Source organism: Bufo bufo, chromosome 4 (genome assembly GCF_905171765.1).
Source record: "Bufo bufo chromosome 4, aBufBuf1.1, whole genome shotgun sequence".
In the NCBI taxonomy this organism is placed as follows: domain Eukaryota; kingdom Metazoa; phylum Chordata; class Amphibia; order Anura; family Bufonidae; genus Bufo; species Bufo bufo.
Window position 1 is genome coordinate 348,850,654 of NC_053392.1, and position 20,477 is coordinate 348,871,130.

Here is a 20,477-nt window from a genome sequence, read left to right on the forward strand (position 1 = left end):
GAAGAAGGATGATATAGAAGATAGACATTGTAATATATATCGATCTTTGTCTAGTGTAATTTATTAAATTCCATTACTTTATATAAATTGCAATCTAATGATTGCATGTTGGGGTCCACTTGGGGGCCAAAAATAAAGTAAAAAAAATAAAGTTTTTAAATATATATTAATTCAAATTACACTTTCCTCAAAATTAAAAGAAAAAAGAAACATTTTAGGCATCGTCACATCCAAAAAAGTCTAATGGTGTAATGGTTTACTCATCCCTTCTTCTCCCCCCAAAAATGTAATAAAAAGTGATCAAAAAGTTATACACACTCCAAAATTGTATCAATAAAAACTACAGATTGTCCCGCAAAAAATAAATCCTCACACAGCTCCATAGACATGTATGGCTACTTTCACACTAGCGTTTTTAATTCCGCTATTGAGATCTGTCATAGGATCTCAATAGCGGAAGAAAACACTTCATTTTTGACCCCATTTATTGTCAATGCGGACAAAGCTGAACTGAACTCAACAAAACGGAATGCACTAAAATGCATTCCATTCCGTTTGGTTGCGCTCCCATCGCGGACAGAATAATGCTGCAAGCAGCGGTTTTCTATCCGCGATGTGGTGCGGAGCAAGACGGATCCGTCCTGACACACAATGTAAGTAAAAGGGGACGGATCCGTTTTCTCTGACACAATAGAAAATGGATCCGTCCCCCATTGACTTTCAATGGTGTTCATGACGGACGCATGCGGTTGTATTATTGTAACAGAATCGTTTTTTCAGATACATGACGGATCTGCAAAAAACGCTAGTGTGAAAGTAGCCTACAAAAGTTATGGAGGTCAGATTAAATAAAAAAATAAATTACTTTTTTCTTTTTATTTAAGTTTTTATTTTTATTTTTAATTAAAACAGAAGAAAAACGATATAACTGTAGTATTGTAAGAATGAAGGGAACTGGTCCGTTTTACCGCATAGTGAACGCCATAAAATCAAAACTGTGGTGGAATTACATTTGCTATGTGAACAGAAAAATAAAAAAGTTATGTACTCACTTCCCCGCCCCAGCACTAGGTGTCGCTGTCAGCCCTGAGTTCACATCTCGTTCGTTCCATAGCCTTTTCTCAGATTCCGGCTCCAACCTGCGCTGGCCACGTCACGCTGCCTCTTTCCCCGGAAGTGACGACACCAAGCGGCTAGTCCAATCGTGCCTGAGCGTGTGTGAAGCCTTGGAGTTCCCTGTATGGCACTGGCATGGTAGCGGGGCTGAGGTGCCGGTGTCAGTGAGCGGCGGACATGTCCGTGCTGTACGTGCTGACCTGGCGCCTCCTGCACCTGCTGCTCGGCGTCCAGCGGGCACTGCTGGCATGGCTCCGACTGTGGCACTGGAGAGTGTGGCGTGCAGCCGGTGCCCTCCTCTTGCCCCCTGATATCGCCTACCAAGAGCGGGGGCCTCTGGTTGACTGTAAGTTCCCCCGGCGCGAGGCCCAGTGCCAGTGTGTGCGCTGTGACTGTGCCAACCTGCAGCGGGACCGGGCACAGCTCAGCAAGGTGCCCCTACACATCGGACTGCTGATCAGCGAGGAGCACGAGAGCTACACGGACGTGGCCAGCCTGGTGCTGTGGTGCATGGCACTGGGCATCTCCTATGTCAGCGTCTATGACCCGCAAGGTAACCATGGTGACGGGTGACTTCTACGTCATAACAACCCTTATCTGTAGTCATTCATTGGTGTGTGACCTCAGCTGCTCACGTGATCTGTAGGAATCCATGGGTTGGGGGGCACTACACCTAAATCTACAGCTTCCTCTTCAAATCCATTTCAGGATAGGAGTACCCTTCTGGATGTATGATGCCTGCGCTTTGCCAGATATGAAGCATATTACACGTGGATCTGCCATGGTGCAGGAGACCCCACATTCTCAGCAGTCACTTGTTGATAGACGCAGTTGAGGCATTGTTTTCTCAGAGTGCGTCTTGCGCTGTAGGGTCTCTGTAGTTGACGCTGCATGTTTTGTGGTTTGAGGGTGACATTATCTGGTTGTTTGACTTGTGACTAGTGTTGAGCGAACTTGTGTTTTAAGTTCGGCGTCTAAAGTTCGAGTTCAGGTTATCGAAGTATCCTGTGGTCCGTGGTAGCGGAATCCATAACGGGATACTTCGATAACCCGAACTTTAGACGCCGAACTTAAAACACAAGTTCGCTTAACACTACTTGTTACCACCACCTCTGAGCTGGTTCAGACCTCCGTTCAGTGCGTTTAGATTCCAGCTTTTGTTTTTTACTTGCCACCCAGGCTGTGGTACTCTTCTGCTCCCGGGCTGTCAACTTCTGCATGGATGGGGTCACGTGTGCCGCTGCAGCCAATGACTGGCGTCAGTAGTGATGTGACTTTAGAAGTGAAGTACTGCTGAGGCCAGCCATTGGTCAGGTGTAGAGACCCAGGTAGCCACAATGCTTGTATGGATAACTCCACAGGTACAGCTGGTTGTGGCAAATGTAAAGGGGTTGTCCTGCCTGTAGCTGAAAACCCCCAATGGTCCTAAACCTGTGCCCCATGAAAAGAAGAAAACAGGCTCACCTGTCTGCAATCCTGCCGTGCCCACTGACCTTCCAGTTACAGCAGTGATGTGACCACTGAGGACTCTTATTGGCTCCAGTGGTCACGGGACCAAGCCTACATTTAGTTTGAAGTGGAGTGTGTGTATATGTATGATATATATATATATTGAAGGGACATGTATCACACATCTTGGGGCAAGTGCTCACCTGTCTGTGCTCATCATTCACATGCAGTCACTGCTGAGGTCATTGACTAGCCGGCAGCTGTGACGGCAGGGACTGGAAGCAGTCAGTATGGCAGCTCAGATGTGGACCAGCAGGTGAGGTTCTTTTGCCTCGTTTGAACCCCTCCTTTCCCCCTGCCCATGGATTCTCTGTCCTGAAGAACACCACTAACTAAACACATGCCTAATAGGGGGTCCTAGCACCTTACCACAGTGCTCCTGCTGAGGTACATAGCCACAGGTTCCATTCATGGTCCTAGTTCCAGAGGCTGCAGGGAACAGCTGCTCAGTGGGGGTGCCTGCTGTCAGATATGAATGACCTGTCCTGAGGAGAAGTCATCAATATCAGGAGCCTGGAAAACCCCTTTAGGATGTAGCAGCACGTTGCTGTGATTGCAGCCCTGGCCTTATGGAGATTTCTTGTTATGCCTGGGACCTCCACAGATTATGGGTTACCCATGATAACGTTGGTAAAGTCTAGGAGCTGCTGAGCAGGAGATAACCTTTGACTAGTTCTTGGTAGACCCGCTCTCCAGTGTGATGACCAGGCAGTTCCATGGATTTTCAGCTGATGTGAACTCTGCCTTGTGCTGGGGTTGGTGGTGTTACACAATAGCAGACACCGTGATGAAGGGTTTGGCCATGTGCCAGGGTCACATCCTGTATTCTGAGCGCTGTGCCAACTGAGATTTTTCGGCCAAGAGCTGCTTCTGACTTCCTTGGAGCTTCCTTCAGGAAAGTACAGCTGCTGAGGTTCTCCACCTCTACATAGCTCTAAAGGGTTATTCCACGAAAAACATTTCCCCCCTATTCTAGTGACCAGTGGGGCCCTCAGCGATTATCTACAGGTGATAAATGTTTTTCTTAGCATAGCCCCTTTAAAGGGAACCTGTCACGTGGATTTTGGGTATAGAGCTGAGGACATGGGTTGCTAGATGGCCGCTAGCACATCCGCAGTACCCAGTCCCCATAGCTCTGTGTGCTTTTATTGTGTACAAAAACCGATTTGATACATATGCAAATTAACCTGAGATGAGTCAGAGCTTGAAAATATGACTCTTCTCTGGTCACATAAGTAAGATATGACTCTTTTATGCTAATTTGCATATGTATCAATCAGGTTTTTTTACGCAATAAAAGCACACAGAGCTATGGGGACTGGGTATTACAGATGTGCTAGCGGTGATCTAGCAACCCATGTCCTCAGTTCTATACACAAAATCCCGGTGACAGGTTCCCTTTAAAGAGGACCTTTCAACATCTGTGTAAGTAACTTCTGTCACTCCCCATGTGATAACGTTGCTGAAGCATCTTTACATATAACTCAAGTTGATCTGTTCCTCTGTTACTGCTACTAGAAGTTTATTTTTTTTATCTGCCACTGGCTATTACCAGCTGGGGCTGTGTCCCTGCACAGTCTGACACTATCCAATCAGTGCTGCCAGGGTGTGATTCTGCAGGGACACCACCCCAACTGGTAACTCCCAATTGCAGATGTCTCAAAGTTCTAGTAGCAATACCTGAGGAACAGAACAACATATGAAGAGATGCTCCAGAATTGTTATGGCGTGGGGAATAAAGTTATTTAGTAAAAAGAACATGTCAGGAGTGGTGATGGGTCAGCCTTAAAGGGTTTCTACCACCAGAAATACTGTTATGTAGCTGACTGACATTAGCGATGCGCTAATGTCAGCACTACATAACAGTGTGTTTCTAACATTAGTCCCTGCAGCAGTTTTTGTTAAAAAAGCACTTTTATAGATATGCTAATGAGCCTCTAGGTGCTATGTGGGCGTAAAATCAGCACCTGGAGGCTCCGTCTACTCACGCTTTATCCCGCCCAGGTCCAGTGTTGTGCCCGCCCAGCTCCTCTTGATTGATGCCACTGTTCCCTGCATCGTTGGCGAAATCCCGCGCCTGCGCTGTTCACTTCTGTCTTCGGCGCAGGCGCAGTGAGTGAATGCCGCTCTCCTGATGCCGGCTTCCTCACTGTGACGTAGTCGGCGCAGGCGCAGTGAGGAATCCGGCACCAGGAGCGCATCATTCACTCACTGCGCCCAAGACAGAAGTGAACGGCGCAGGTGCGGGATTTCGCCAACGATGCAGGGAACAGTGGCATCAATCAAGAGGAGCTGGGCGGGCAGAACACTGGACCTGGGCGGGATAAAGCGTGAGTGGACAGAGCCTCCAGGTGCTAATTTTACGCCCACATAGCACCTAGAGGATCATTAGCACATAATAAGTGTTTTTTTTTTAACAAAAACGGCTGCAGGGACTGTTAGAAACATACTGTTATGTAGTGCTGACATTAGCGCATCACTAATGTCAGTCAGCTACATAACAGTATTTCTGGTGGTAGAAGCCCTTTAAGCTGCTGATTACAAATTGACAATCCTTATCATATTGAGGCATGTTCTATCTTTTTGCAATGCGGAGGCTTGGATGGAAAGCCCACAGAAGCGCTTCGTAGTGCTTCCATCCGTGCCTTCGGTCCGGAAATGATAGGCGAAGTCCTATCTTTGGACGTATGTTGCGCATGACGGGCCCATTCAAGTCAAGTCATCTGCACCACAGAGTGCACACAGCACTTGGGGCTTTTTAAAGGGAACCTGTCATCAACTTTATGGTGACCTCACTGAGGGCAGCATAAAATAGTGACAGAAATGCTGATGTCAGCGGTGTGTCACTCATCAGCTAAAGTAAGTGGTTGGCGAGAACCAGCATCATAACCATTGCAGCCCAGGCCTGGAGAAGAGTCACATCTACCTGAGAAGAGTCATGGGTATTCCTAATCTCCTGCTCTCTCACCCACCTACTGATGATTGGCTGTTCTCTCCTAGAGAGAAAGGGAGAAAACTAGGTAGAAGACTGTCAGTCATCAGCAGGAATATATGAATAACCAGGACTCTTCTCAGGTGGCCGGGACTCTTTTCCAGGCCCAGTCTGCAATGATTGTGATGTTGGTTCTCGGCAACCACTTACTTTTAACTAATAAATGACAGACCACTGAAATCAACTCGCCTGTCTCTACTTTATGCTGCCGTTAGTATGGGTAGCATAACGTTGATGACTGGTTCCCTTTAATTTTCAAGCTGCCCCCTCTTCCCTGTGAGCTCTCAGAGCTGCACATTTATTCCGACTGACTGTTTAGACGCTGGTCTTACTAAAGCTCTATACCAGGCGGTGGATCCGCCGGAGTAATAGAGGCGCCAGCTTCCTAGCTGTCTTACATTTAGACCATTTTCTAGCAGCCCATCCCCTCCCCCCCTACACCACGCCCACAATTTTAGATATGGCGTAAGCGAGGAGAAGTCACAGATTGCAGCGCAATTGCGCAACTAACCTTTGCATCCTAATATGCACCTAAATTACGCCTAGTATTTCATCTTATTAAATGACCCCCATAGTTCTGGACTGCTAAGGTTATACTCGTGAGTCTTCTCCATTCTGTGTGTGAGCTCAGCAGTCCAGAATGTGCATTTCAGGGGAATGTCGAGGGGGCTTGGTGGGCAATTGAAAATGAAAAATGCAGATCTGCAGTGCTACTCATGTACTACTCCAAAATCATGGTGACAGATTCCTTTTAAACGTCATGGACAAGCCTCCTAATTGGCTGAAATAAAAAACTGTTATACTTGCCCCTTTTCTCCAGCGCTGGTCCCGTTCTCCTGCCCTGGCAGCAGTGATATTTGGGTATGTGGGACTTGACCACTGCAGCCAATCGCTGTCCTCAGTGGTCGGCTGCAGTGGTCACATGACATTGGAAGGAGGACTACACCAGCGCTGGAGAAAGGTGCGAGTATAACATTTTTATTTTAGCCCTTTATGAGGTTTGTCCAAGACTGGTGACCCCATTAATGTAGTTGTGGGTGTGATCATTCATGCTGGATGACACTTCAGACAGGATTTCAAGAATCTGCGTGGAGAAAAAAGTGACTGCTCTTAGTCCCAGAATCGGCACCACTTTTCTCTAGGTGTTGTCTGGTATGAGGTTGATAAAGATGAACCTCTAGCTGGTTTCTGCACTACCTCTGTACTGGTTTGTCCTTCACAAGTTACTTTCCTATGCCACCCCTTGTCATGTTAGGAGCTGACATTCTTCGCATTGACTTCAGCTTGTTCTGACTGAATTTCTCTCTGTTTAATAGCAAACAGTGATGTGAACATGTACACAGAGCGGCAGAATAATGACTTATTTATCTTCCTTCTAAGGGATCTTCAAGCAAAACAGCTCCCGACTTCTGGATGAAGTACTGAAGCAGCAGAAGGAGGAGCGCTCCCCGTATCCACTCAAATATGCGAATGGCAGCACCGACAGGACGGATAAAGGTGATCTACCTGGCCTTGCACAGTCTGAGATCTGATATACACAGTAGCTTTTGTACTCGGATTAGAGGTGTACATTTCTATGCGCTGATAGTCTAATATATAAAGCGGAGTGTATTTGCGTCCGCTAAAGGAATCTGCACCGTCGCACAGGTACATCAGGTGTCTGGGAAGGTTTTACACCAGGTCTGAGCTCTCTAGGACGTACCGTTCCTGAGATATTCACAAAAAATGCATTAGCCAATAGAAGCTTGCAGGTCTTTCTTTTCATATCCCAACTGCCATACGCACAGTCACATGACCCTTATGAGCCAATAGAAGCTTGCAGGCCCATTTTTCTTCACTGCTGTAGGTCGGCTTTAAAGGGGCAGGGCGCTGTGGATGACATTGTTAAGGGAGCGGAGTGCTGTGGAGGTCACAGTTAAGGGGATGGTCCACTATGGAGGTCACTGTTAAAGGGGCGGCCCGCTGTGGAGGTCACTGTTAAGGGGGCGTTGAAAGGTGGAGGTCACTGTTAAGGGGGGGCGTTGAAAGGTGGAGGTCACTGTTAAGGGGGGGCGTTGAAAGGTGGAGGTCACTGTTAAGGGGGGGCGTTGAAAGGTGGAGGTCACTGTTAAGGGGGGGCGTTGAAAGGTGGAGGTCACTGTTAAGGGGGGGCGTTGAAAGGTGGAGGTCACTGTTAAGGGGGGGCGTTGAAAGGTGGAGGTCACTGTTAAGGGGGGGCGTTGAAAGGTGGAGGTCACTGTTAAGGGGGGGCGTTGAAAGGTGGAGGTCACTGTTAAGGGGGGGCGTTGAAAGGTGGAGGTCACTGTTAAGGGGGGGCGTTGAAAGGTGGAGGTCACTGTTAAGGGGGGGCGTTGAAAGGTGGAGGTCACTGTTAAGGGGGGGCGTTGAAAGGTGGAGGTCACTGTTAAGGGGGGGCGTTGAAAGGTGGAGGTCACTGTTAAGGGGGGGCGTTGAAAGGTGGAGGTCACTGTTAAGGGGGGGCGTTGAAAGGTGGAGGTCACTGTTAAGGGGGGGCGTTGAAAGGTGGAGGTCACTGTTAAGGGGGGGCGTTGAAAGGTGGAGGTCACTGTTAAGGGGGGGCGTTGAAAGGTGGAGGTCACTGTTAAGGGGGGGCGTTGAAAGGTGGAGGTCACTGTTAAGGGGGGGCGTTGAAAGGTGGAGGTCACTGTTAAGGGGGGGCGTTGAAAGGTGGAGGTCACTGTTAAGGGGGGGCGTTGAAAGGTGGAGGTCACTGTTAAGGGGGGGCGTTGAAAGGTGGAGGTCACTGTTAAGGGGGGGCGTTGAAAGGTGGAGGTCACTGTTAAGGGGGGGCGTTGAAAGGTGGAGGTCACTGTTAAGGGGGGGCGTTGAAAGGTGGAGGTCACTGTTAAGGGGGGGCGTTGAAAGGTGGAGGTCACTGTTAAGGGGGGGCGTTGAAAGGTGGAGGTCACTGTTAAGGGGGGGCGTTGAAAGGTGGAGGTCACTGTTAAGGGGGGGCGTTGAAAGGTGGAGGTCACTGTTAAGGGGGGGCGTTGAAAGGTGGAGGTCACTGTTAAGGGGGGGCGTTGAAAGGTGGAGGTCACTGTTAAGGGGGGGCGTTGAAAGGTGGAGGTCACTGTTAAGGGGGGGCGTTGAAAGGTGGAGGTCACTGTTAAGGGGGGGCGTTGAAAGGTGGAGGTCACTGTTAAGGGGGGGCGTTGAAAGGTGGAGGTCACTGTTAAGGGGGGGCGTTGAAAGGTGGAGGTCACTGTTAAGGGGGGGCGTTGAAAGGTGGAGGTCACTGTTAAGGGGGAAATAGATGAAATATACCCATGCAAAGCCGTGTCCTTCTGCTAGTACTTTATAAGGGTCAGTCTGGGTCATGTGCAGATGTTAAACCTATAGAAAGTACTCAGCATATAGTAAATATTATATACCAAATGAAAGTGGTTGTCCAGCCTTGGAGCCAACAACACCTGGATTCTAAACCTGTGTCCATGGACATAACAAACCCCACTCACCAGTCCGTAGACCCGTCTAGGGTTGCACCAGGTATCAAACTATCGATACCCAATCGATACTTTTGTACTCGGATTGATACGATACCGGGATTTGCTATTTTCTAATACTCAGCGCCCACTATGTTCTCCTGAGCCGGCACACTGGAGAAGGAGGAAGGGGCTGTGAAGCTGGCGCTGCCACCAATGAAGATAATTAACATGATTAAAATACTGAGGTGCGGGGAGGCCACTGCGCCACCAATGCATACGATTAACCCTTAAATACAAATTTTAGGCTGTGGGTGTTAGCCGTGTCACAAATTTCACGGGGATCGCAGTGTCCTGTCATAGAGGGCCAGGTATAATGCGGCCGGCACCCGCAGCCTACTTTTGTATTTAAGGGTTAATCATATGCATTGGTGGCGCAGTGGCCTCCCCCTCAGTATTATAATCATGTTGATTATCTTCATTGGTGGCGCGGTGACCACAGGCGCAGCCCCCCCCTCCTCATTGTTATATTCATTGGTGGTGCAGTGGCAGTTCTGATTGGAGCCCCAGCAGTAAAATGGCGGGGCTCTCATTAGTTACCATGGCAGCCCAGACGCTACTGAAGCCTTCCATGGCTGCCATGGTAAGCTCCTTGGTGCTGTGTGCACAAGGCAGCAGGGAGAGTGTAAAGTCCTATTTACCCTACTAGAGCTCTAGTAGGGTGAATAGGACACTGGATTAAAATATACCAGGTTCTACACCCTTAAGGGGGCTAATAGTTATAAAAAATAAAATAAAAGTTTTAAAAAAAACACCAAAATATTAATATTTTTAATCATCCCTTTCCAAATTATAAATTTTTAAAAAAAATAGGATAGGACTGTTCTATTATGGGCTGGACGTTCCATAAAATATGGATTGCACACAGCTTTTTTGGTGTTTTTTTTTTTTTTGGCATGGTATCTAGTATCTCAATACTTTTTTATGGTATTAAAATTGAATTTTGGTATTGTGACAACCCTAGTCCCATCCCACCTCTGCTTCCAGTCCACGCAGGACCAGCGATCCTCTCAGCTGGGCATGCTCAGCAGCTGTGACTTGCCCATACACCACACGTGAACACTGCAGTCAGTAAGTGATCTTGTGCTGTATACCATTGAGGCCAGTGATTTGGCTGGAGTGGTCACATGCTGTATACCGAATCCGCTTTTCTTAGACCCCTTGCAGACGAGCTTGTCCGGATGCGTTGCGAATGCGTTCAGTGAAAAATGTGCGATTTTCGCAGGCAAAGTCATTCAGTTTTGCCTGCGATCGCGTTCAGTTTTTATCGCGTGGGTGCAATGCGATTTGATGCGTTTTGCACGCACGTGATAAAAAAACTGAATGTATACAAACAGCATATCTTAGCAACTATCCATCTAAAACTCATCGCATCCACACTTGCTGGCGAATGTGATGCAATTTTCACGCAGCTCCATTCACTTCTATGGGGCCAGCATTGCGTGAAAATCGCAGAATATAGAACATGCTGCGATTTTTCACGCAACGCACAAGTGATGTGTGAAAACCAACGCACATGTACACAGCCCCATTGAAATGAACGGGTCCGGGTGCAATCCACCCTCGCAGAAAACTCTCTCGTGTGAAAGGGGCTTTACAGCTCTTCTTTGTTCTGTTCCTCTTTTATTGCTACTAGAAGTTTATTAATAAAGGTACGACTGGGTATTATCAGTAGCAGACCATGCAAACACACGATTCTAGCTGGTAACACTCAGAGACATGTCTGGACAAATCATGTTTTATGTCAAACATATAAACTTTTTTTATTTTTATTTCTAACATTCCATGTCACTATATTTTAAAAAAATAATAATCATAAAATCTAGCCAGTGTGAAATGTTGATACTTCCTGTTATGTACAAATCACTTTTAATCAGTCATCTCATTATCATTACAGTGACATGTAACACATATAGATAACAGAGGATCCGCCCGTCACGCTAAGTAATGGTCACAACTTAAAAAAGGCCTCCTAACCTCTGCCTTAGACGTAATTGAACATCTCCTGTTTGTGTCTATGGTCCACGTGCCTGCTGTAAAATATCTAAATGCTGTTTATTACACTCCAGAAATACATCCAGGCCCCTCTTGAACTCTCTTAGTGAACTCACCATCACCTCCTCAGGCAGAGAGCTCCATAGTCTCACTGCTCTTACAGTAAAGAATCCTCTTCTATGTTTGTGTACAAACATTCTTTCCTCCAGACACAGAGGGTGTCCCCTTGTCACAGTCCTGGGGATAAATAGATGATGGGATAGATCTCTATACTGACCCCTGATACATTTATACATAGTAATTAGATCTCCCCTCAGTCGTCTTTTTTTCTAAAGTGAATAACCCTAATGTTGATGATCTTTCAGGGTACTGTAGTCCCGTCCCCCCTGTCCCCCATTTCAGTTATTACTTTAGTTGCCCTCCTCTGAACCCTCTCCAGCTCTGCTATGTCTGCCTTGTTCACAGGAGCCCAGAACTGTACACAGTACTCCATGTGTGGTCTGACTAGCGATTTGTGAAGTGGTATGACTACGTTCTCATTACACGCATCTATGCCCCTTTTGATGTAACCCATTATCTTATTGGCTTTGTCACCAGCTGCCTGACACTGGTTTCTACAGCTTAGTTTGCTGTTCACTAAAATTCCTAGGTCCTTTCCCATGTCAGTGTTACCGAATTTTTTGCCATTTAGTATGTACGGGTGACTTGCATTATTCCTTCCCATGTGCATAACTTTACATTTGTCAGTGTTAAACCTCATCTGCCACTTCTCTGCCCAAGCCTCCAATCTATCCAGATCCCTCTGTAGCAGTATACTGTCAATTACTTTACACAGTTTAGCGTCATCTGCAAACATTAATATTTTATTGTGCAAGCCTTCTACAAGATCATTAATAAATATATTAAGGAGAATAGGGCCCAATACTGACCCCTGAAGTACCCCACTAGTGACAGTGACCCAATCTGAGTGTGTACCGTTAGAAAACAGAGGGTGGTTATTATCACTGAGCCAGTTACTTACCCACATACAGACATTTTCTCCCAGTCCGAGCATTCTTATTTTATATACTAACCTTTTATGTGGTACAGTGTCAAATGCTTTGGAGAAGTCCAGATACACGACATCTATTGATTCGCCGCTGTCAAGTCTAGAACTTACCTCCTCATAGAAACTGATTAAATTAGTTTGACATGACCGATCCCTCATGAAGCCATGCTGATATGGTGTTGTTTGCTTATTTTCCTTGAGATACTCCACGATAGCATCTCCTAGAAAACCTTCTAACAGTTTACCCATGACAGATGTTAAACTTACCGGCCTATAGTTTCCAGGCTCTGTTTTTGGACCCTTTTTGAATATTGGAACCACATTTGCTATGCGCCAATCCTGTGGAACATTCCCTGTCAGTATGGAGTCCGCAAATATCAGAAATAAGGGTCTGGCTATGACATTACTTAATTCCCTTAGGATACGGGGGTGTATGCCATCCGGTCCTGGCGATTTGTCTATTTTTAACTTTTTAAGAGGCCGCTGTACTTCTTCCTGGGTCAGACAGGGCACTTTTAATGGGGAATTTACTAGGGGTGCACCGAAATTCCGGCAGCCGAAAATATCGGCCGAAAATGCACCTAATCCATTTCGGCCGATATTGTTACATATCGGCCGAAAATATGGGGTGTGGGATTTGTCACCCACCAAGTAGCTCACCATCTGCGGGCGGGCGCCGGGCGGGCGGTTTACTTTAAGCCACTGCATCTTTATTTTACCTTACAATCGTGACGCTCCAGTAACAACTCTGCAGGCAGAGCGGAGGGCGGCGTAACGTCACTTACTCACGTGATGCGCCTGCTCCGCCTCCTTCATTCATAAAGTGGGCGGAGCAGGTGCGTCACGTGAGTAAGTGACGTTACGCCGCCCTCCGCTCTGCCTGCAGAGTTGTTACTGGAGCCTCACGATTGTAAGGTAAAATAAAGATGCAGTGAGTGATGCTGTGAGCAGCAGGGCCGGGGCTGTTATGGGTAGGGGGATCGGTCTATGGCACTGCTATGGGGAGGGGGGATCTGTGCACTGTTATGCCCATAACAGTGCACATATCCCCCCCTCCATAACAGCGCCACCCACAGATCCCCCTCTCCATAACAGCGCCACCCACAGATCCCCCTCTCCATAACAGCGCCACCCACAGATCCCCCTCTCCATAACAGCGCCACCCACAGATCCCCCTCTCCATAACAGCGCCACCCACAGATTCCTCTCTCCATAACAGCGCCACCCACAGATCCCCCTCTCCATAACAGCGCCACCCACAGATCCCCCTCTCCATAACAGCGCCACCCACAGATCCCCCTCTCCATAACAGCGCCACCCACAGATCCCCCTCTCCATAACAGAGCCACCCACAGATCCCCCTCTCCATAACAGCGCCACCCACAGATCCCCCTCTCCATAACAGAGCCACCCACAGATCCCCCTCTCCATAACAGAGCCACCCACAGATCCCCCTCTCCATAACAGAGCCACCCACAGATCCCCCTCTCCATAACAGAGCCACCCACAGATCCCCCTCTCCATAACAGAGCCACCAACAGATCCCCCTCTCCATAACAGAGCCACCCACAGATCCCCCTCTCCATACCAGAGCCACCCACAGATCCCCCTCTCCATAACAGAGCCACCCACAGATCCCCCTCTCCATAACAGAGCCACCCACAGATCCCCCTCTCCATAACAGAGCCACCCACAGATCCCCCTCTCCATAACAGAGCCACCCACAGATCCCCCTCTCCATAACAGAGCCACCCACAGATCCCCCTCTCCATAACAGAGCCACCCACAGATCCCCCTCTCCATAACAGAGCCACCCACAGATCCCCCTCTCCATAACAGAGCCACCCACAGATCCCCCTCTCCATAACAGAGCCACCCACAGATCCCCCTCTCCATAACAGAGCCACCCACAGATCCCCAGAATTTTCATTTCGGTGCACCCCTAGAATTTACTTTTACATTCTGCATTTCATCTGACAGTTTATTTTCCTCAGTGAATACAGTGGAGAAATAAATATTTAATAGCTTTGCTTTCTCCTCGTCGCTCTCTGCGACTCCCCCCTCATTACTCTTTAAAGGGCCGACACCTTCAGATTTATACTTTTTACAATTTATATAATTGAAAAACATTTTAGGGTTAGTTTTGCTCTTTGGCAATTAATCTCTCGGTCTCTAGTTTGGCTGCTTTTATTTGTTTTTTACATATTCTATTTTTTCCCTTATAGTTTTTTCAGTCCCTTAAATCACTCTCCTGTTTTAGTGATTTAAATGCTTTCTTTTTGTCATTTATGCTTTCTTTACAGTTCTATTTATCCATTGTTTTTTTTCTTGTTCCTTAACCTTTTATTCCCATAAGGTATGTACCTCTCACAATTAAATTTTAGGATGCTTTTAAATTTAAAAATATCCCATTTTGTGGCTATTTTTTTTATTTTTGAGGACTTTGTCCCAGTTAGGCCTATGGCCTCTCTTAGTTGGCTAAATTTAGCTTTTTTGAAGTATGGTATTTTTGTTCCTCCCTGTAGAAACACTCTTTTGAATGATAATTGGAAGGTTATTACTTTATGGACACTTTCCCAACCTGCACATCTGTTGTTCTGTCAGGTCTATTGGTTAATACTAAGTCCAGTATGGCCGTCCTTCTAGTCAGGTCCTGAACCAGTTGGGAAAGGTAATTGTATTTGGTTATTGCCAAGAACCTGTTTCCTTTATGAGATATACAAGTTTCAGTTTCCCAGTCTATATCTGGGTAGTTGAAGTCCCCCATAATAACCACCTCATTATGATTTTCCGCCTTGTCTATCTCGTTTAGTAGTAGATTTTCTGTGGACTCTGGTATATTAGGTGGTTTATAATAAACTCCTATTAGTAATTTATTATTGTTTTTACCTCCATGTATTTCTACCCACAAAGACTCTACATGTTTATGTCCCTCACTTATATCTTCTCGGAGTGTGGGCTTTAGACAGGACTTTACATAAAGGCAGACCCCTCCCCCTCTCCGGTTTTGACGATCCTTTCTAAACAGACTGTAACCCTGTACATTAACCACCCAGTCATAGCTATCATCCAGCCATGTCTCAGTTATTCCCACTATGTCATAGTCCTCCTCACACATCACCAATTCCAGTTCCCCAGTTTTATTAGTCAGGCTTCTGGCATTAGTGTACATACAATTAAGAGGTTTATGTATATTTTTTTTACCCTACACCTTTCCTTCTGAACTGTTCTAGTCCCTCCATCCATTACTCCCCCAGTCCCTAGTTTAAACACTCCTCCAACCTTCTAGCCATCTTCTCCCCCCACAGCTGCCCCTTTCCCATTGAGGTGCAGCCCGTCCCTACGATAGAGCCTGTAGCCGATAGAGAAGTCGGCCCAGTTCTCCAGGAACCCAAACCCCTCTTTCCTACACCAGTTCTTGAGCCACTTGTTAACCTCCCTAATCTCCCGCTGCCTTTCTTGTGTGGCTCATGGTACAGGTAGTATTTCGGAAAACACTACCTTTTTGAGGTCCTTGCCCTACGCTTGTGATCTAAATCCCTAAAATCATTTTTAAGGACGCTCCACCTACCTCTATTATTGGTTCTGATATGGACCATGACCGCTGGATCTTCTCCAGCCCCTCCCAGTAATCTGTCAACCCGATCCACAATGTGTCGAACTCTAGCGCCAGGAAGACAACACACCGTTCGACAATCCCAGTCTTTGTGACAGATTGCCCTATCTGTACCCCTAATAATTGAGTCTCCGACTACCAACATCTGTCTGGCCTGCCCTGCTCTCCTGGTCCCCTGCTTACTGGAGCTGACATTCCCCTGACTGGCAGAAGAAGTGTCTGGCTGCAGCAGTGCTCTCCCTGAACTGACATCCCCTCATCTGCCAATCGTGCAAACTTGTTGGGGTGTGTCAGATCAGGGCTAGCCTCCCTGGCACTCTTCCCTCTACCCAGCTAGCTACCTCACTTTCCTGAGCCTCCTCACTACTACCCTCCCCCACATCTACCCCATAGAGTGCTTGCTCAGTGAGCAGCAAACTCTTTTCCAAATTGCAAACGCTTCTCAGTGTTGAAACTCGCCTGGTTAGATACTCTATGTGCGATTCCAAACAGGCAATTTGCTCACATTTTGAACAAAGATGAGCACCCTCAAACGGCTAATCCAGGACTGCATACATTAGACAAGATGTGCACTGGACTGCGCTGTCAATCATGGAACACCTACTAAATGGGGGTTACACAAGAAAAGAGAAAAATTACAATACAGTGCAGTGATAAGAAACTGATTTACTGTAGTCCCTGAATCTCAAGTCACGTAATCTAAAGTCACACACTGGAAAACAAACACGCGAATACTCGCAAACTCTCATTATTTGCCTGCTTGTATAAATGCGGATCTCAAACCAGACTGCTTTTTTTTTTTTTTTTTTCTCTCTTCCTCTGGATTGATAAGCATTTAGCTATAATGAGTGTTTATGAGCTGTCAGGATAAGGTCAACAAATCCAGCAAGCAGAGCAGCGGCTCTAAAACAAAAAGAATTGGTCTGCAGATACGATAAAAATGAAGTCTGTCACTTCAAGTCTGTCAGCTACTGTTGACATTTTTTAAATAAAGATCAGTTGGAAGAATTATTTATTTTTTTGGGTCCAAAATGTTTTTTGCAGCATTATCGATTGCTTTTCTATAGAACATAAAAACAACAAGAAAAAAAATGCATGTTTTAAAGGAGTTTTCCAATATTTTTCCTATAACCTATTCTCAGGATAGGTCATTGGTATGTGATTGGTGGGGATCAGCTGTTTGAGAACGCACTGGTAGTCTCAGTAGTGCCACGGCCTTCTCACAGCCTAGGTGCGGCTCAGCCCTATAGAAGTGATTAGGGCTGAGCTGCAAGACTAAGAACTGCCACTATACAATGTATGGCGCTGTGCTTAGTAAACACGGAGAAGGCCTCTAAGGGTCCATTCACACGTCCGTTGTTTCTTTCCTGATCTGTTCCGTTTTTTGCGGAACAGATCTGGACCCATTCATTTTCAATGGGTCCTGAAAAAAAAATCAGACATTGAGCTGTCCGATTTTTTTTTTCAGGACCCATTGAAAATGTATGGGTCCAGATCTGTTCCGCAAAAACGGAACAGATCAGGAAAGAAACAACGGACGTGTGAATGGACCCTAAGTGTATTACACTGTGTAATACTTACAGCCAATGCATCACAATACAGAAGTACTGTGATGCATTGTAAAGGGGCTCAGACCCCCAAAAGTTGAAGTCCCAGAGTGGGACCAAAAATGAAGTGGTAAAAAAAATAGTTTTACAAAAAAAATTATTTATAGTTTTAAGTTAAAAAAAAGAAAGCCTTTTCTCAAAAGAAAGTAAAAAAATAGGGAAAAAAAAAAAAAGTAGACATATTAGGTATCGCCACGTCCGTATCGACTGGCTCTATAAAAAAAAATATCACATGACCTAACCCCTCAGGTGAACACCGTCAAAATAAAAAACAACCTAAAAACTGCTAAAAAAAAATAATTTTTTGGTCACCTTAATCACTAAAAGTGCAACACCATGCGATCAAAAAGTCATGCGCACCCCAAAATCATACCAATCTAACCGTCACCTCATCCCGCAAAAAATGAGCCCCAACCTAAGACAATCTCCCCAACAAAAAAAAACTATGGCTCATTTTTTTTTTTTGCTTCAAAATGCTTTTATTGTGTAAAACTTAAATTTAAAAAAAAAGGAAACATATTAGTTATCGTCAGATCCGTAAGAACCTGCTGTATAAAAAATATCACATAACCTAACCCCTCAGATGAACACCGTAAAAAAGTGTCAAAACCATTTTTTTTGGTCACCTTGCATCACAAAAAGTGTAATACCAAGCGATCAAAAAGTCATATGCACCCTAAAATGGTACCAATCGAACCGTCATCTCATACCGAAAAAAATGAGCCCTTACATAAGACAGTCTCCCAAAATTTAGGAAAACTATGGCTTTCAGAACATGGAGACACCAAAAAATCTTTTTTTTTTTCCCCCAACAATGCTTTATTATGTAAAACTGAAACAAACAACCAAAAAAGTAGTCATATTTGGTATTGTCGCATCCGTAACAACCTGCTCTATAAAAATCTTGCCTCACAAAAAGTGTAATATAGAGCAACCAAAAATCATATGTACCCTAAATTAGTACCAACAAAACTGCTACCTTATCCCGAAGTTTCCAAAATGGGGATATATATATATATATAACACCGCGGCACATCCGTTTAGTGAAAAAAGTGGGACCCTTTATTCACCCATGCGACGTTTCGGTCCGCTTGCTGGGACCATTTTGCTTGAAAATGGTCCCAGCAAGCGGACCGAAACGTCGCATGGGTGAATAAAGGGTCCCACTTTTTTCACTAAACGGATGTGCCGCGGTGTCTTTCTTCATCTACATTACACACCTTGGTAAGGTGTTTTCACTGCTGGCACCCTAATATCTTATACTGAGGAGTGCTGCCTTGAACTTCTATATATATATATTGCGCCCTGTCGTGTGCCCGTACAGCAGTTTACGACCACATATGGGGTGTTTCTGTAAACTACAGAATCAGGGTAATGAATATTGTTTTGTTTGGCTATTAACCCTTTGTTACAGGAAAAAAATTGCTTAAAATGGAAAATCTGCCAAAAAAGTGAGATTCTGAAATTTCACCTCCATTTTTCCATTAAAGGGAACCTGTCACCTCCAAAAGTGATATAAAACTGCCAGCATTACCTTATAGCAGCCCTCAGTCTGTTATTGATCATGTGTGTGAGCCAGAAATTCGATAATCCATACTTGAGAAAAACGCTTTTTTAATCTCCATGAGTGCTCTGTTTCTGGTGAGCAAAGCCTGCCTCTTACCCGTCCCCTCTTGACTGATTTACATATTTTCGATTCCTTGGGATCGTGCAAGTCTAGCGCCTGCGCGGTGCGCCCCTTGTGACGGCACAAATCCAGTCTCGGTCAGCAGGGCATAATTATCTCACTGCGCATGTGCCTGCAAGAATCAGCGTGCGCGTGATCGCTGGCTTGAGTTCTCCTGCTCCTGCAGCCAGTGATAACGTTTGCGCTGTGAATATACCTCGCCGACGCGAGCGCACGCAGATTCTTGCCGGCGCATGCGCAGTGAGAAAATTATGCCCGGCTGACTGCGGGAGCCTGAGATGGGACGTGTAGTCACAAGGGGCGCACTGCACAGGCGCCAGACTTGCATGATCCCAAGGAATCGAAAATATGTAAATCAGTCAAGAGGGGATGGGTAAGAGGTGGGCTTTGCTTGATATGAAGCAAAGAGGCCGCTGCCCCCTTGACTTCAGTCTCACAGGAAACAGAGCGCTCATGGAGATTAAAAAAGCTTTTTTTCCTCAAGTATGGATTATGAAAATTTCTGGCTCACACACATGATCAATAACAGACTGGGGGCTGCTATAAGGTAATGCTGGCAGTTTTATATCACTTTTGGAGTTGACAGGTTCTTTTAATTCTTGTGGAACACCTAAAGTGGTAACAAAGTTTGTAAAATATGTTTTGAATACCTTGAGGGGTGTAGTTTCTAAAATGGGGTCATTTTTGGGTGGTTTCTATTATGTAAGCATCACAAAGTGACTTCAGACCTGAACTGGTCCTTAAAAATTGAATTTTAAAAAAAATTCAAGATTTGCTTCTAAACTTCTAAACCTTCTAACGTCCCAAAAAATAAAATGGCATTCACAAAATGATCCAAACATGAAGTAGACATATGGGGAATGTAAAGTAATAACTATTTTTGGAGTTATTACTATATATTATAAAAGTTAAGAAATTGAAATTTGCTAATTTTTCCATATTTTTGGTAAATTTGGTATTTTATTTAATTTTTTATAAATAAATAAAAATTTTGACTCAATTTTACCACTGTCATGAAGTACAATATGTGATGAGAAAACAGTCTCAGAATGGCTTGGATAAGTAAAAGCGTTTCAAAGTTATTACCACATAAATTGACACTGGTCAGATTTTCTAAAAATGTCCTGGGCAGGAAAGTGAAAACTGGACCGAGGTAGAAAGGGTCAAATACTATGAAGTAATTAAATTAAAATGCCTTTTTTTTTTTAAAACAGATGTTTAGTGTGTGTAAAGGAGGCCTGTGTTTTTAGTAGGCTACAACCCAAATGTGTAGGCTGCTGCGTGGTAACGTTGGCCTTGGTCAGAGGGTGACACTCATTGAGTACTAGGGCTGATGGCACTCATACCTGGTTCTTGAGATCCACATCTAACTGAAAAGTAGGAATGAACTTTGGCAGAAGC

General features: G+C 45.5%; 1 protein-coding gene across 2 annotated transcripts in view; it reads left to right on the top strand.

Moving 5' to 3' along the window:
• The first annotated feature begins 1,163 nt into the window (after nucleotides 1-1,163).
• The window catches only part of NUS1 (NUS1 dehydrodolichyl diphosphate synthase subunit), a 28,376-nt gene continuing 9,062 nt past the window's right edge, over nucleotides 1,164-20,477 (top strand). For both annotated transcript variants that reach the window (XR_005778328.1, XM_040428919.1), the window contains exons 1-2: nucleotides 1,164-1,669; nucleotides 6,998-7,114. Coding sequence is in view for 1 of the 2 variants with exons in the window: in XM_040428919.1 (XP_040284853.1) it covers nucleotides 1,294-1,669; nucleotides 6,998-7,114 (493 nt within the window). In the remaining variant the exon portion in view is untranslated. The remainder of the gene's footprint in view (nucleotides 1,670-6,997; nucleotides 7,115-20,477) is intronic.